This window comes from Vipera berus (assembly GCF_964194415.1).
Source record: "Vipera berus genome assembly, chromosome: W".
Taxonomy (NCBI): Eukaryota; Metazoa; Chordata; class Lepidosauria; order Squamata; family Viperidae; genus Vipera; species Vipera berus.
This window is the reverse complement of record NC_138210.1, coordinates 40,755,583-40,772,917: the sequence shown is the minus strand read 5'-3', so window position 1 is coordinate 40,772,917 and position 17,335 is coordinate 40,755,583. Positions and strand designations below refer to the sequence as shown.

Sequence of the window (17,335 nt, the reverse complement as noted above, 5' to 3'; positions counted from 1 at the left end):
TGTGCCAGATTTGGTTTCCTACCGTGAACCAGGAAATATGGGGTCTGGTTCACAACACTGCTCCAGGTGCGGTTTAAGGTGTAATTGGCGTAGTGGACCGCTTCTCCCCAGTATGATTCTGAGACAGCAGCGTCTGCAATCAGACTACACATCATGGTTTGCAGGATTCCATTTCTTTTCTCAGCTACACCATTTTGCGAAGGGGTGAATGGTGCAGTAAGAAAATGGCGGATGCCCTTACGCCTTACCCAGTCCTGGAACTTTCGGGACATGAACTCAGCCCCGCGATCGCTCTGCAATTGTGCGATCTTGGTCTTGTACTGGGTCTCTACGAAGTTGTACAGTGACTTTATGGCGTCAAAGGCTTAAGATTTTTCTGTGAGGGTATACACGTGGCTGTATCGTGAAAAATCATCAACGGCAGTGAGAAAATACTTTTTCTTCCCTAGGGATGGTGTAAAAGGCCCAACTAGGTCAACATGTACTAGTTGGTACGGGTACTGAGCCTTACGCAATGACACCTTTGGGGTAGGGGCAGCCTTCCTCTTTGTTTTCTTGCAAATGGCACAGTCCAGAAACACGTCACAATCCTTGAGCTGGACTCCCTCAGCAAATTCTCCCATCCTTTTAACTACAGGGAAGCTTGCATGACCTAATCTTCTGTGTAATAAGTGTGCACACTTATCGTGGAGCGGCTTCCCCACTGACACCCTCTTGGCTCTAGTTGCTTTGAGTGGTGCTGTAGGTGCCTGCTGAGATTCAGGTTCCTTGCCCACACTGCCCTTGGAAAGCCTTGGGGCAGGCTGTGGTGGCTTGGGAGAAAAATATGGTAAGCCATTTATGATGGCAATATTTCCAATGACCTTCTGGTTCCGGGTGACATGACCTCCCCCCTTGCGAAATAAAACTTCCACTTTGTCATCGTCACATAATTTGGTAATGCTTAATAGGTTGTTGGCAATGGAGGGAGCATGCAAAACACCTTCAACTTTTCAAGTCCAGGTACAGAAACAAACCCCTCCCCAACAACTGGAGCATTATCACCATTTGCCACTTTGACAGATGAGTTAATTTTCTTTAACCTATTAAAACCTTGACTCATATTAGTAATGTGAGAAGAAGCTCCAGAGTCCAGTAACCATAAGTCAGTGGAGCTATCAGCCTTTGTTGTGGGGGTGAGGGAACAAGTATGCAGAAAATTTCCTTTGCCCCTGCCACGCCCCCTTCCTTGCCCCTTGCCCCTTACTTGATTGAGACCACGTTTAGGGGCTTGATGTTGATGGGGGCAGTCTTTCTTGAGGTGCTCCTCAGAGCCACAGATGAAACACTTAAGTAGAGCATTAATTTGCTCTGAGTTGTGGCGCCCCCTTCTGGCTTGCTGAGTGGTGACTCTGGCGTATTCTCCGGCATCTCGTCTCCTTCTATCCTCCTCGATGAGTCTCCCTGTGAGGTAGGACAGATTTATGTCTTCCCTCCTGACCGCTTCGAGTGAAACAATGAAATTGCTCCAACTCCTGTCCAGGGAAGCAAAAATGACCGCGACCATGTTCGCATCAGTTACTGGGAAATTTCTGGACATCAATTCTGCCCTGAGTGCCTTTAATTTTGCAAGATGTTCAGGCATGTTGGCACCAAACCTCAGTCTGGTTGTATAAAGCTCAGTTGTATATCTGGTGATGGAACCAATGGTATCGCTGTTGAATAAATTGTATAATAGCTGCCAAACTTCATTAGCTTTGAGTCCCACTGGAATGCTGGAGAACAGGTTATTATCCAGAGAACTGAGCAGGGTCGAGTAAGCCTGGAGATGGCGCCACTCTTCTCGAGGTCCCCATGGGGGAGGGGGTGGTTTCTGAACCATTTGTAGAGTCCCATTCTTTAAGAGATATACCTGTATATCTCTACTCCAACTGTTGTAATTCTCCCCCCCTAAGTTGCAGCTTTTTAAAGTCGCTCGGAAGATTTGTTGTTGGATAAAAGTCCTTCTCAGATCCATTTGCATAAATCTCAGAAATGTCCATCGACATAAAAGGGAAAGGGAAAGGGGTCCCTCTAGTGGTCGAGGAGGGAATTTTTTCTTGATTATTTAGTAACTCCAAATGGGCGTGCCCGGAAACCATGTGATCTGGGGGAGGGCGTTGTTCAGGATTTTTCCCTTCTTCCCATGAGGCATTGGGGGGGCGGAGCCCATATTTCCCGGTCTGCATTTGAGTCTTTGTTTTATCCTGCAATGATTCCTCCTGAGATCCCCTGGGCACTGGATTTCCATCATTGCCTGATTTGCTTTGCCATCGCTGGTCCTGAAGACCTGAAGAGAAGGTGGGAGGCCGCGGGGGTTGATTGTTGGGAGGCTGCAGGCTGGATCCCCCCCGGCAGTTGGGCCCTGGGGAGAGGATAGGAGGCCTTAGAGGGGGGGTGGGCACCCCCGATGTCTGTTTGGCCCCCAGGGCTGTAGTTAGGACTTGGATGGCCGTTTTAATTGCTTCTGTATTTGTATTGGTATCGGCAGGGTAGATCTCATTGTCATCATTGGACTTTAGGCTTTGTGGTGGGGAGAACCCAGGAATTTGCATGCTACTTTGGCCGGATGCCAGGGATTGCATGCTATTTCGGCTGGATGCCAGGGATTGCATGCTATTTCGGCTGGATGCCAGGGATTGCTGGCTTTCCAGGCTTAAAAGAGGCTTGTCTTTGTTAGACCGTGTGGAGTTACTGGGGGCCACCATCTTGTTTCCTGTGCCAGACCATGTGGGCGGAGCCATCTTGTTTCCGCTTGCCCCAGGAAGCTGTAGCTCACAGCTGGGCGGGGGGGGTTCGCGCCAAAAGCCCTGGGGTCCCGGGGTCACTAAGGGTGGCGGTCGCCATATTTGGAGGCCTTGTGGTCGCTAGGGAAAGACTCACCAGGGGTTCTGAGGCTTTCTGCACTGTTTCCTGGGCTGTCCTCCCCCTCCCCTGCATTGCAAAGATCTTTACAAGCAGCTCTTCACGTTCCTGTGCAGTCAGCTTACTCACGCGGCTTTTGGCTTCAGCCAGGTCCGTCTCTGCAGCATCTGAGCAATCTTGGGCAGTCTGCAAGCCTTCTATGTTTTTCTCTGTGGCGTTCAGGGGTAGAAAGGCATGCAGGGCACTCCCAGATGCTCTGCTGGATCCTCTGACGGGGTGGAGGTCATCTGTGCTCTCACCTGCAGCGGAGATTGCTTCAGGGGCTGAAGGCTTGGATGTAGGCAGGGACGCCGTCTTTGATCGATGACTCCTGGTCACGATGGGGGAGGTCCTGCCATCTGTTATAAATAGATTTGAGCTGGATCTTTCAGACATATTGTAGTATAGTTCCTGGCTGGCTTGGAAGCGTTCCTTTAAACCATCCTCTGGCTACCAACTTGTGAGGTGATCTCACGAGGACGATGGATCGTTAAAGGTGCTTCCAAGTAAAAGCATCACGCAGAGATGCAATCATATTAGTTTTATTCAATGATAGATCAAAGAGAAAGAAATACTTGGCATGAAAGCATTCATGCCTGCATGTGAGAGAGAAATAAAATAAAAGCAAGCTAGCATTACATAACTAAAACAGAAGAAGAACTAGGAGCTAGGAGTAGAGGTAGAACTGGAACAAAGAGCAGCCCCTCGTGCAGAGGTATTTATGGGGGGTCTTGGTCCCTCCCTGACCATAAAACTCTCTCGCCAATGGGGCTGTCGGGTCTGAGACCCTTGGCTCATCAGTGGAAGCAAAGAAGCCTCTTTGCTCCCATCTGATGACCTTTTTGGGGAACTGCCAATGGCTGGCACAAATCATCTAACAAACATTACCAAGAAGCCACATTTTCAACATTCTAATCTAGATAAAACGAACAGGTTTTTGTAGGACATTACCAAAATATACTGAATTTGTGATGTTATACAAAAAAGTAAGACATTACCTTGATAATATGTCAGCATTGGCTATGAGCTTTTCCTACTGATAATAGGACAGTGACAATGAAATTGTAAATTGATTTAAACTTTGTCATTTGCAGGAATTTGTTGTATTTTTTCCTAAAACAAGTATGTTTAATTTAATTACAAGATTGTTTTCCCTTGGTTTTAATTTCACTACCTAATCTGTTTAAGCTTGAAAAACATTAAAACATTATAAAAATCTAAAAGCAAGGGTTTGATTTTAAATTAAAAGCAAGCTTGGTTTGAAGCTTAAGCTGTAAATTCTCCTTGAAGGCTCTTTCTCAATGAAATGAGACAGCATTTATTATGTATTTCTTGGGTTTATAGCCCACGTTTCCCCCAAGAGTTCAAAGGAGCTCCATGGGAATCTCAATTTTATTCCAACAGCAATCCTATTAGGTACATTAGGTTAAGAGAGAATGTTTCACTCTTAAATCTCCCAGTTAGTTTCAATAGCTAAGAATAGAACTGAGGTCTTAATATTATCACTATAGGTAGTCCTTGACTTATGACCATTCATTTAGTGACTATTCAATTTACAACAGCACTGAAAATGTGCCTTACGATCAGTCCTTGCACTTACAAATGTTGCAGTGTGCCCAGTCAAGTTATTGCAATCCAGGTGCTTGGCAACCAGCTCACACAATCATTGCAGCACCCTACAGTCAAGTGATTGCCATCTGTGACCATCCCAGTCAGCTTCCGTCAAGCAAAGTCAATGGGGAAGCCAGCAGGGAAGGTTGCAAGTAGCGGTCATGTGATGCCTGACTTAATGACGACACTACTTAATAACAAATTTTCCAGTCCCAATTGCAGTCATAGGGCGAGGACTACTTGTACACTAAACTGGCTCTTGATTTTATAAAGAGAGAAAATCTCAAACAACATATCGAAAAATTAACCACTTTCACAAAGTCAAATAGTACGTTCTTCAAACATCTGTTCAATATGAATAGGCTCAGACAACTTGGAACACCAATCTAAAGTTTACAAATTTAACCATCACATTTAAACACTTTTGTTAAGCTTCTCCATATCCTACAATTTGTTATGACTGTCACATCTACTACATCACTTCTCCAGAAATGGAGATACTGTTTTATATAACTTAAGAAAAAACATCTTACTTTTCTTTCAATTCTTCTGCTGTACCCTTATCAGGAAACATTGAAGAAATGGCTTCAAATATCTTATCAGAAGGAAACTCTTTTTCTGTATAGAAACAAAAAGAAATGTGTAAAGATGCAGCTCTTTAGCTAGGTGTCCAAAAGGAAATTATCTTGTTTGAATTTTAATTGCTTTTATCTTTTGCATTTTGCACTTTTTCCTGCAAAAAAAATGTGCAACTTATAGTAAAATCACCTGAATTTACACTTTTTAAAACTACCAGGCAACTTTTAACACAAAATTAACAAATGAGCTTACAAAGAGCAGCAATGGTATAATAATATCAGGAAAGCTGCCAGTTTATTTGTATTGAGTCGCCTACTCACACAGGCCCGCTGGCAGAATGTCTTCGGGGCCTTCCAAAAGAGTGTTAGAGTGGGGGTCAGTCTAATTTCTGGAGGGGTTATGTTCCAGAGGGAGGGAGCCACCACAGAGGAGGCCCTTCTGGATCCTGTCAGATGTATCTCCTTAGGGGACGGGACCCGCAACATTCCTTGCCTCCCCGCTCTAGTGGGTTGGGTAGATGTGACTGGCAAAAGACAGTCCCTCAGGTAACCTGGTCCCAAGCCATGAAGGGCTTTAAAGGCGACAACCAGCACCTTGAATTGCACCTGGAAGCAAATTGGCAACCAATGCAGCTCCCACAGGAGAGGTGATACATGTGCACACTGAGGTCTGCACAAAATCATGCGGGCTGCTGCATTTTGCACCAACTGGAGCTTCCAGATGCTTTTCAAAGGCAGCAGTTTAGTCCCAGCATCAGCTGAAACCAGCAAACTACAGAGCTAAAGCTACCAGACAATACTCAAGTTTGTTATTTAGGACAAGAGGTAGCTTCTCAGTAAGGATATGCAAAATGTCAGGATAATAATTTAACAGCTAAACAGCTTATGTAAAGATGTAATGTAATGTGGACGATGCAATGACAGGATGATGCAATATTAGGAATGACTCAGCAGGGTCTGTGTCTGTGCCTTTAAGAGGCTGAATATGAAAGGGGAGTTTTTTACTGGAGTTTTTCTTTCTCATCCGTTTGACTGCTGTAATTGGAGTTTGCTGAATTATCACATGTATTTTATTTCTAGTGTATATTTGTAGATACTGTAGTGTATGATAAACCACATTTAATAACAAACCACTGTCTACTGTATTTACTCCTGGGTTACCTCAGTGCAATAAGACTGTGCATGCTCCGAAGGGTTATGGGCCCAGAGTAAAGACAAACCCAGTGAAACTTTGACCCAGAGCCAGAGGGGTTGAGGCTTGTGGTTTGTTGTGGCTTAAAGAAGCAGGCAACGTGGCTTCCATCAGCATAATGGGAGGAGGTTTCGTAGTATCTTGGGTGAATGAGACTAACTACCTCTCCTGGAGTCTGAAAATAGAGATGTATCTGAGAAGGGAGGAGTTGTGGATGATAGTTGCTGATCCACCTGCAGCCCTGGATGATGGGGACCAGAGAAGGAATGAGATAGCACTGGCCAGTATAATCCTGAATTTGGAGGATAGCCAGCTGATACATGTGAGGGGTCTCCAGTCTGCTAAGGAGTGCTGGGAAGCTTTGTGCAGTGTGTACGTGAGACAGACTGCGAGCAGCAAAGTAATGCTGACAAGAAATCTATATAAAACACAGCTGAAACTGGGAGAGAGCATGTCTATGCATTTGCAGTCCATGAGGAGGACATTCCTAGAGTTAGAGGAAAGAGGAATGACTTTCACTGAATCACATAAGGTGTTTGTGGTGCTCAGTTCATTGGACAATTCATGGGACATCCTAGTGATCAGTTTAGAGGCCATGCAGGAGAAGGACTTGACCATGAGTTATTTGACTGGCCGGTTGCTGGAGGAGGAACAGAAAAATTTGGAAAAGCAGCAGAGAGGGGGTGATGACAACGCACAGACCAAGCCTAGCACAGCTATGTCACAGGGTGCCAGCAGAGTAGCTGAGAAAGTTTGCATGGTGAAACGCTGCTTCAAGTGTGGTTCTACAGAGCATCTCCAGAGACACTGCCCTAAGAGGAGAAACAGAGGAGCAGCAAGACAAGATCGTAGAGCTACACAACCAACATTTTCCCTGGCAGCAACATTAACAGAGAAAAACACTTGGTTGTTGGACAGTGGGGCGAGTCAGTATATCGCAAATGATCCACAAATGTTTTCCAATTTGAGACCAGCTAAGCAATCATTGGTTAGCTTGGCTAATGGACAAAAGTTTGCTGTTAAAGGGGAAGGTAAAATTTATGTAACTGGTATAGGAGAAATGGATAATGTATTATTTGTACCAGAGTTAGACCATAATTTACTCAGTATTTCTAGCTTGGATAAAATGGGATATGAAGTAATGTTTGCAAAGGGTCAATATACCATAAGGAAAGGTGGGAGGATTTGTGCACAGGGTGTTAAACAGGATAATTTGTATGTACTAAAAAAGCAGCAGGATGGTTGTGCACGAACACTCACAAACTCTCCCAAGCATAACTATGTACATTTATTACACAGAAGGTGCTGTAGAGGATGCCAGACCTAGCTGAGGGACTTAAAATTAAGCAATGCAACACATATTTAGATTGCACTATTTGCAAGGAGTCGAAGTCTAGTGTGTATCCTGTAAGAAAAGCACGAGGCATACTAACAGGGTTTTACAGTTAGTGCACGCTGATTTAATTGGTCTTATGGCACCCTCTCTTGGAGGAGCTAAGTAAAAGCATTTGGTTTAACAGGTGTTTAGCTTTAAATGGGAGGAGTGTCAGGATAATTTAACAGCTAAACAGCTTATGTAAAGATGTAATGTAATATGGATGATGCAATGATAGGATGATGCAATATTAGGAATGACTCAGCAGGGTCTTTGTCTGTGCCTTTAAGAGGCTGAGTATAAAAGGGGAGTTTTTTACTGGAGTTTTTCTCCCTCATCCGTTTGACTGCTGTAATTGCTGTGTATTGGAGATTGCTGAATTATCACATGTATTTTATTTCTAGTGTATATTTGTAGATAGTGTATGATAAACCACATTCAATTACAAACCACTGTTTACTGTATTTACTCCTGGGATACCTCAGCGCAATAAGACGGTGCATGCTATGACACAAAATGTTCCATCCATTAACAGTTTCTTTTTTTTATTGAAAGGTTTTACAATAGATTTTGAATACAAAACCCCTCCCTTCCCCCTCCCCTCTCCCCAAACCTCCCCAACTCTCCCCTCCCCTCCCCTCCCCCCTCCCCGACTTCCCAGAGCTAAATACAGGGTATAAAAATACAAACATACATAATCTAAAATATGCAAACAACAATAAAATATTAAATTCTATCGCACTTTAACTCTTAATAAAATAACTACAAGCTAATTACACATCATATAAATCTGCTACTTATTCAAATGCTAAGTGAAACTTTTTAGTCCCATATTTATTCTGAATATAATCTATCCATCTCTTCCACTCCACAGTGTATCTCTGTTGCGATTGATCTTTCAAATACGCTGAGATCTTTGCCATCTCGGCCAAGTTAGAAACTTTTAAAGTCCATTCTTCTATAGTCGGCAGTTCTTCCTTCTTCCAATATTGCGCTATCAAAAGTCTCGCTGCCGTAATTAAATTCAACATCAATTTAATATCTACAACAGTGGTATCTGTGATAATACCCAATAAAAACATTTGCGGAGAAAACTTTATCCTTTTCTTGAATATTTTTTGCATATTCCACCAAATTTTAATCCAAAAAGCTTTAACCTTTTTACAAGTCCACCATATATGAAAATACGTTGCATCCTCACAACCACACCTCCAACATTTGGGCTGGCAGTTCGGATACATACTTACCAATTTTTTAGGATCTAAATGCCACCTATAAAACATTTTATAAAAATTCTCTCTTAAATTTTGGGCCTGTGTAAATTTTACATTTCTCACCCAGATCTTTTCCCAAGTATCCATTGTAATAACTTCTTGAAAATTCTGAGCCCACTTTATCATACAATCTTTAACAAGTTTTGTCTCTGAATCAATTTCTATCAATGCAAGATATATCCTTTTTATATGTGCTTGACCTTGATCTCTAATTTGCTTTACCAAATTTCCATCAATCATTGAAAAACCAGTTTTCTGGTCCTCTTTCCACCTAGCATGTAGTTGCCCATACTGAAACCAGGTTTGTACAATCTTTTCTTCTTTTAAAATGTTATATGACTTTAATTGCCATACATTCCTTTCCAAACTTAAAATTTCCTTATATGTAGTCACATCATGTTTAAATCCAACATTTATATTTTCTATTGCGTGCTTAGGTATTGCCCAAATAGGTATCTTATAATTTAACTTATATCTATACTTTTTCCAGACTCGCAACAGAGCTGCAGATCTTTCACTGTTAAAGCTGGTGCAGGTGCAGGGGGGGGGGCATTAAAGCTTGTAACGAAGATTGCTGCACCGGGGAAGCCCCCGCGCTTCTAGGAACTTTAGAAGATTTGGCAGCCATTTTCACTCACTATTGCCTGTTGCGCACTTTCACTTTTATCAAACTCTGCAAAGTCCACCGAGTTAAAGATCATAAACTTGCTTTCACCTGATTCTCCTGTACCGCTCTGCCTGCATCCAAGTTATCTGAAGTTCACTCTCGCTGGCAGGGGTGGTTGCTACGCCCTGCTCTGCTCCAAAGCCCTGGAGCAGAGGCGTCCCGAGGTCCGGAGCAAACTCAGGCTTCAGGGGGGCTCGATCCTTCAGCTACCAGAGTTTCAACTCTGGCGGCCCGGGAGAGCTCTACCCCTGCCTGGGCGCTCACCCCCTCCTCTTCTCCCAAGGAGGGGGCTTCCGAGCCACCAAAACAGCTGATCGACACTGTTTTCGACGGTTCTACAGAACATCGGGGCTGACAGCCTAAATGGCTGCCGGCGGCGGAGCCTTGCCACCCGGAAGTCCCATCCATTAACAGTTTCATGCATAGAACAGCTTGAGTGGTCCTAACACTCCTATTTTTGGTATTTTGATCTGTGCATATGACAAAATTGGGCCATTTTGTGTTGGGGCACTGACAAGGACTACAGGGAAGCAAGGAGAGAAGGTTTGTGGAAGTTTGGAGGGAGCTGACTGGCTAGTAAGATATCAATAATGGCAGCTGTAAAAAGACAAAGGAATGTTATTGTCCTTGGGAGATTGGGGGGGGGGGCTTGCTGCCTAGGGAATGGTCAGATAAGAAACAGCAATATCCCACAGCTGCATAACGGGCAGAGAAATAGGCTCAGAAGTGACACCTCTAAGTTCTTAGGCTGTAAAGGAGATGGTGAGAGATTTGTACTTTCAGACTTGCAAGATTCTGTTAATGTAAACTTACAGTAAAGTAGAATTGGCTCATCTGGTTATGTTTTCTGTCTGGTCTACCTGGGAAGACAAATTTGAAAGTGCAAATCTCCTGCTGTCTCCTTTACATCTTGAGAACTTGGGCGGGGGAGGTCCATTATGTAGCTGCAGGCTATGCCCTCTCTTATCTGTTTCCTAGGCAGCATCTCTTCTTACCCACCCACCCGAGTCTCCCAAGGTCATATCCCAAGGTCATTACCACATACCATTAAAGAAAAGAGGAAAGATTCTGAGAAGATTGTGGTGAGGAACAGCCTAGCCAGCCAAAACACAAACCTAATTTGAGTTAATTAATTACATTTAAATAGAATCAAAATTATACATGAAGTATAGTTAATACGATTTCCTGTATAGTTTAGAAAATTCTCCTTCTCAGTTTAGAAATTAAAACACTGACAAGTTTTGTAATCGCTCTGAGCTCACACTCAAGGCTTTTGGAGACTGCATGTAGTCCTTTGGCTTCAAGTTGTCCAGCTCTGAGTAAAAGTGTAGATATTATAGTGTTACATATCATTTTGGCATTCAGCAAACCACTACTCTCACTTAACTTTTCTTGGAACAGCAATTTTATTAATGTATCTATTTTTCTTTCAGTTCAAAGAGTTTAAAAAATGAAGCCAAGGAAAGAAAATAATCTTACCAGATGTTGATAACAGTGTGGCCCACAAGGCTTATTATCTATTGTAGTTTCTGTATTTTTTCATTTGTAAGTGTTAGGAGCTGCATGGTATGCTAGAGAGAATTTTAAAAGAAGCAAAATAAAATTGGCAAGTTTATCTAAGAGCGTCTTTGAAGTATAATGAGCCTTGGAAGTCCCAGTGATGGGAGAAAGTCGTGTTTTGGGGTCACTCTAGCTACTATGTCAGAAGGAAAGTGCTGCCCAGTAACTGCTGGTTAGACTCTGGAAGAGGATAGCCTTTCTGGGTATTAATAAGTGAGTGCCCAGTGGTTTGGGGAATTTCAACATGTGAGAAAATGTTAGGAATTTGGGTTAGTAAATGGGATACTGTATATAGATGGCAGGGACGTGGTGGCTCATTGGGTTAGGACACTGAGCTTGGCGATCAGAAGGTCGGCAGTTTGGCGGGTCGAATCCCGAGTGCCGCGTAGCAGAGTGAGCGCCTGTTACTCGTCCCAGCTTCTGCCAACCTAGCAGTTCGAAAGCATGTAAAAATGCAAGTAGAAAAATAGGGACCACTACGGTGGGAAGGTAACAGCGTTCCGTGCGCCTTTGGAGTCTAGTCATGCCGGCCACATGACCACGGAGACATCCTCAGACAAGCGCTGGCTCTTCGGCTTTGAAACGGAGATGAGCACCGGCCCCTAGAGTCGGACACGACTAGCACGCACGTGCGGGGGAACCTTTACCTTTACCTTTTATATAGATGGCTAGCTGGAGTGGCTTGTCAGATTGCCAGCCACCTAAAATATGATTCATATGACTATTCATACAGAAGTATAGTGTAGTGGTTGAGAGCTTATTTCAGGAGAGTAAGCAGGCCAATGTAAATTGTGACCAGCATAACGGGCGGATGCAGGATGAATCCAGCTATCATAGAGCAAACAAGCTATTGTGTGGAACACCATGTGGCCATTACAGAAGAAAGAACTGTTTTTATCTCTTGCAGAAAGCTCAACACCAAAGGTTATGCTCCCAGAGGTGGGGGAGGCATAACATGGATCCTAAGGGACCAGACATCCTGCTCTTTTGAGTGGCAGGGTGTGAATCCCTGTTATCAACCTGTCACAGTCTTAATCTGTAAAACAGGTCAAAAGAAAGATTGTACAAATTATTACCCAGACATGTGAATAGTAAGCAAAACATGTGTTGAACACTTATATTAGAAATTCTATGACTGTATAAAAGATAATATTTTAGTAGAGGAACAGGCAGGGTTTAAGCAAGATAGATCTACTGTGGATCAAAGAATGGTTTTTACATCACTTTCTGGGAAAATATATCCATGTCTTTAAAATTCTAAATGTCTATGGAGATTCTCAGTCATCAAGGTCATGGTTGTCCCAAAGGTGCTTTTTCAGGAGGGAACTGGACTTAGTTTTTCTTTGAAGACGTTTCACTTCTCATCCAAGAACCTTCTTCAGCTCTGACTACATCAGGGGTGTCAAATTTGCAATGTCACGTGACGTGTTGCGATGTATTGAGACTTTTTTTCCATTGCCGGCAATGGGGTGGGTGCGGTTTTGGCATGACGCATCCGGCCTGCAGGCTGGCAGTTTGATACCCCTGGACTAGATGGTGGGGAGTGGAAGGATTTATATTCCTTGCAGACAGCTGGTCATTTGCATTTGTTTAGAGAGTCGTTGGGGCCATTTGGAGGTTTACCTGTGTCCTCAGGGTCACCTGAGTAGTGCAAATGGGTGTGGAGCCTTCTTGGCTGCAGCATGTTTTCTGCCCTGTGTCCCTTCACTGTTGAAGACAGGCGCAGGCTGTTGGGGATGAGTCTGTTCTCTGCATCTCAAAATGAAGCACAAATGGTTCCTGTAGTCTGCAATGTCTAGTCAGAGCTGAAGCTTCTTGGATGAGAAGCGAAACATCTTCAAAGAAAAACAAGTCCAGTTGCCTCTTGAAAAAGCACCTTTGGATCTTTAAAATTCCATTTCATGTAGCCTTTGAAGACCTAAAATTGGCCTTTGATTCAATCTCCAGAGACATTCTATGAAGGAAACTAATGGCCACTATCACAGACAAAAGATTATTGCTATTGAAATATAAACTTCCTAGTAAAACTAGCATGAGAGTTAGATGGGCTTCCCATAGCAAATTACCTGATCCAGTTTCTATAACATGGGGAATAAAAAAGAGATGTCTCCTTGCTCTGTTATTATTCAGGTTCTAAAGAAATAAAATTGTATTACATCTTAATAAAAAATAGTTCCAATCCCACTAAACTAGCTGAGAGGATACTTTTGTATGGCAATGATAATAGCCATTCTGTCATGTTTGACTATAGGCCTAAAAGCATTAATAGCTCTTGTGCAGTATTGTGAAGATCAGAAAACAAAGGTTTGGGGGTTTTGTTTTGTGGTAGGTGTTCACTATATAACCATAGAGTTTTTAGAACTTGTTGAAAGACTCTTGTCACAAGATTCACTGAACTATAATAAAAGGGGGAGGGGAGTGGAAAAAAAACATAATTGGACTATTAATAGCAATTGAGCAGGTCATTTCAGGTCATTTTTAAAAATTTCTTAGGGAAAATGCTCCATTCATCTGGAAGACAAATGCCTACTTTTCACACATGGAAGAGAGAGATGCTACAGCTATTTTAACCTCTCTATATCACAGGAAAGCAATTCAATTCTACTTCATTGATTTCCTTTGAGGCAAAAGTAACAATGCAGTGAGTGCCTGCTCCAACTGTGTTTCAGCAGATCAAAATGTTTGAGACCAAATTTGCAAATCGTCAAATGTGTTTCTAATGTAACTCTAAGAATTGGAGTTTCAAGAATTGGGAGTTGAGAGTGGAGAGCTAGATCTGGAATTTTAGTAACTGGCCTGGTTGCCTTAGAACAGGGGTGTCAAACTGCCGGCCCACGGGCCAGATGCGTCATGGAGAAACCACGCCCACCCCATTGCCAGCAATGGAAAAAAATTTGCAATACGTCGCGACACATCATGTGACGTTGCGAGTTTGACACCCCTGCCTTAGAACATAGAACTGGTTGTTTCCTTGGGAAGATGCAAAAAGATAAGCCTCTAAAACTTGGCTTGTCTCTTTCCCCTCCTTCATCCTGACAATGAAGGGTGCAGACAAAGCCTAAAGTACACAGCTTCTCTATTCCTGCAGCTTTAGAAGTACTGCAGCAAAGAAAGCTTCATGTTACAAGCATATGCTAGTGCCTTGGGAAGGAAGGCAAACTTGTTGCTCTACAACATACTGTCCTCCCCTTTGAAGCTGGCTCCCGAGGACAATAAAGGAACTCACCGGGCGGTGGAATTGATGGCAGGATGGAAGGTTGTGTGGACAGCAGGGGACAGCCAAAGGCTGTATCTAGGGAGGGGGGAGGGATTTATACCCAACCACCAGGATGCTGGCCTGTTGGGAAGGGAAGGGTGGAGCTGGGTGGAGCTGCAGGGGCAGGATATTTAGAGCACTGGGAGCAAACCACTCCCAGTGCTAACTTTGTTTGCTTTTTCAGCTTCTGTTAAAACTTTGTTCCTGTTTTCCAGTTTCCTGTGTGTTTTCTTTCCTGTGTTTGGTGTGGGGAGAGACCAGGACCATTACAGACATAACAGTTAAAGTTAGCACTCACCTCTGCCTCATTACCCTTACCAGTTCTCTTTTGAGGTATGGCTGAGGGAACGCAAGAGGCCACACCAGTGGTTGCGGAAAACAGCCCGGCTGAGGTTACTGAGCCTGTGGTTCCTGCTGAAGGAGGAGAGGCCCAGCCAGTGGTAAGGCCTAAAACCCAGGATGTATAACCAGCAGCCCCGGTGAATGAGGGCCAGGGAGCAGGTGCGCCTGGGCAATCCAGTGAATGGTGGCATAGCTCGGCACTCACCAATCCAGGCGGCAGCCAGACCCACACGCTGGCCCCTCCAAGACCCCTGATGGAGTGGAGAGAGAGGCGAGTCACTGACGAGGACGATGGGGATTGGAGTTATTCCACAGCGCCCGGCCAAACCACCATGGATATCATTAGAGAGAGGTTTGGTGAGGCCGGGTTCCAGGATCCACTGTTGTGGTCTAGATGGTAGGCAGGGCATGGGATGGCCACATGGCCCAGCCTGGAAGCATCATCAACCAAGTCAGGCCCATCCCGGTTTTTGGCTAGTCCCAGGCTCCGACTGGGGCCTCAGCATGGCGGCTCTGGATCAGGCGGCCCAGCTGAGCAAGCAAGGCCTTTGTAGGGAGGTAGTACGGTGATAGAGACTGGCAGAGAGGCCACAGGGTCAACAACCAGACTCCTTGGGCCTTCGGGCCAGCAAACAACAGGCCAACGCCCTGCTCCTGTCGGACCGGGGATGGTTGGAGCTCCATGGGGTCCAGGCATGGCCTGGGGTCCCCCGCAGTTTCCAACCACATTTGATGGTAACCCAGACTGCCTGACGATGTTTTTGAGCCAGGCTGTCAACCACCTGGATCGGTACGCCAGCCTCTACCCATCACAATGGGCTATGGTCGTGGCTCTGACAACGGGTTTGCAAAGTGAAGCAGCGGACTGGGCGGCTGACCTGTATACCGAACATGCCAGGAAACTGGCTGACGTGGAGCTTTTCCTGGAAGCACTGAGGTCCCGTTTCGAGGATGTCTCCAGGGTCCAGCCGGCTGAGGCGGAGCGCCTGACGATAAAACAATGAGGTCAGCCTGCGCCGGAGTACGTACGGGACATCAGACGAGCTGCCAGTAGACTGCAGTCTTGGCCAGAAAGGGTGTTACTCCAGCAGTTCCAAGCAGGTCTAGACCGAGACCTACGCCAAACGTGCGTGGTCAGGGGGGTCCCGGGTAGGCTCTGTTCTGTTCCAGCCTACGACTGGCCCTTTTTGAATGTCAGGGACAACCCCTTTTTATAATCAACAGGCTGGAACTAACCCAACCAAATTTATTTACAAAAGTTAAACGAAAAGTTCAAACAAGACTTAAACCAAAAAGGTTAAACAAGAGTTAAACAATAACAGACAAGGACTCTAGCAGAAGCTCTTCAAACAGTTGCCTTCAGCAACCAGCACCTCCCACACATTCCCCTTTTAACAGCAGTCTTAAGGTGTGGCTTCTCATTGCCTTCTCCCGAGTTGCCTCATTGCTTTCGTCTGCTCAGTTCTGCTAGATTGCCTCCTGCTCCTAGTGTCCCTGAACAGAGCCAGCTGTGGATCGTCTTCTTCCAATCCTTCATGCTCACACAGCTGGGTCTGAGGAGGAACAAATGCCGAACCCACAGGCTGACCCTGAATCACAACACTATCCCACACCGCAGGGCCCTTTCCCCGGGTCTGCCAATCTGGATGCGGTCGGGATGGGAATTGTTAATGAAAAGCGGTCACCAAAGCAGGGGCATGAACGGCGGTCGCGTCTTACCAGGTGAACTCCTCTGGTCCGTAGCCTTTCCATTCAATCAGGTACTGGAAACGACCTTTCAGCCAACGGGAGTCCCTGATGCTCGCGACCTCGTACTTGGGGGCGCTGTCTTCGTCACCATGTTCCAGTGGGGGAGGTTCTGCTCAGCAGAGTGGACACGCCGGTTGCTCGGAGACCAACAGAGACCGATGAAAGACCGGATACACACGCAGGGAACGTGGCAGAGTTAAGCGATAGGCAACCGGATTGATGACAGCCTCGATTGGGAACGGTCCTAAATATCGGTGGTCTAACTTTGTAGCTGGCCGTGTTGATGGTAGGTTCCTGGTGGACAGCCAGACCCGATCTCCCACCGATAGTGGAGGCGTATCTTGCCTCGACCGATCACCAAACCTTTTGTAATCGGCCTTGGCCTTCTCTAACTGTCGCCGCACCAATCAATGGATCGCCTGTAACTCTGCTATGTAGTCGTTCGCTGCCGGCTCCGGTGAGTCTAATGGGGAAAGGGGGAAAAACCAGGGGTGATATCCCACATTGGCCAAGAACGGTGTCATCTGTGTGGAGGTGTGCTGTGAGTTGTTGAATGCAAACTCAGCTATGGCTAGATAGTCCACCCAATTGTTTTGCTGCTGATTGACATAGCAGCACAGATATTGTTCTAGAATACTGATGACCTTCTCAGTTCCCCCATCAGTTTGAGGATGATGTGCAGACGAGAGGCAAATCTTGACATCCAACACATGCATCAACTCCTGCTGGAAACGGGCTGTAAATTGGGCCCCTCTATCAGATACGATTCTATCAGGGAGGCCGTGCAGCCAAAACACCTGCTGAATGAA

The 17,335-nt window shown here is 45.0% G+C and overlaps 1 protein-coding gene across 1 annotated transcript in view; it reads right to left on the bottom strand.

Annotated features, from left to right (window-relative positions):
• Positions 1 to 17,335, bottom strand: part of LOC308676261 (histone-lysine N-methyltransferase EZH2-like) — a gene marked incomplete at its 5' end in the record, with an annotated part of 237,128 nt that overhangs the window by 73,854 nt on the left and 145,939 nt on the right. Inside the window, 1 exon segment of the mRNA XM_081342075.1 lies at positions 5,067 to 5,151. Coding sequence (XP_081198201.1) covers positions 5,067 to 5,151 — 85 coding nt within the window.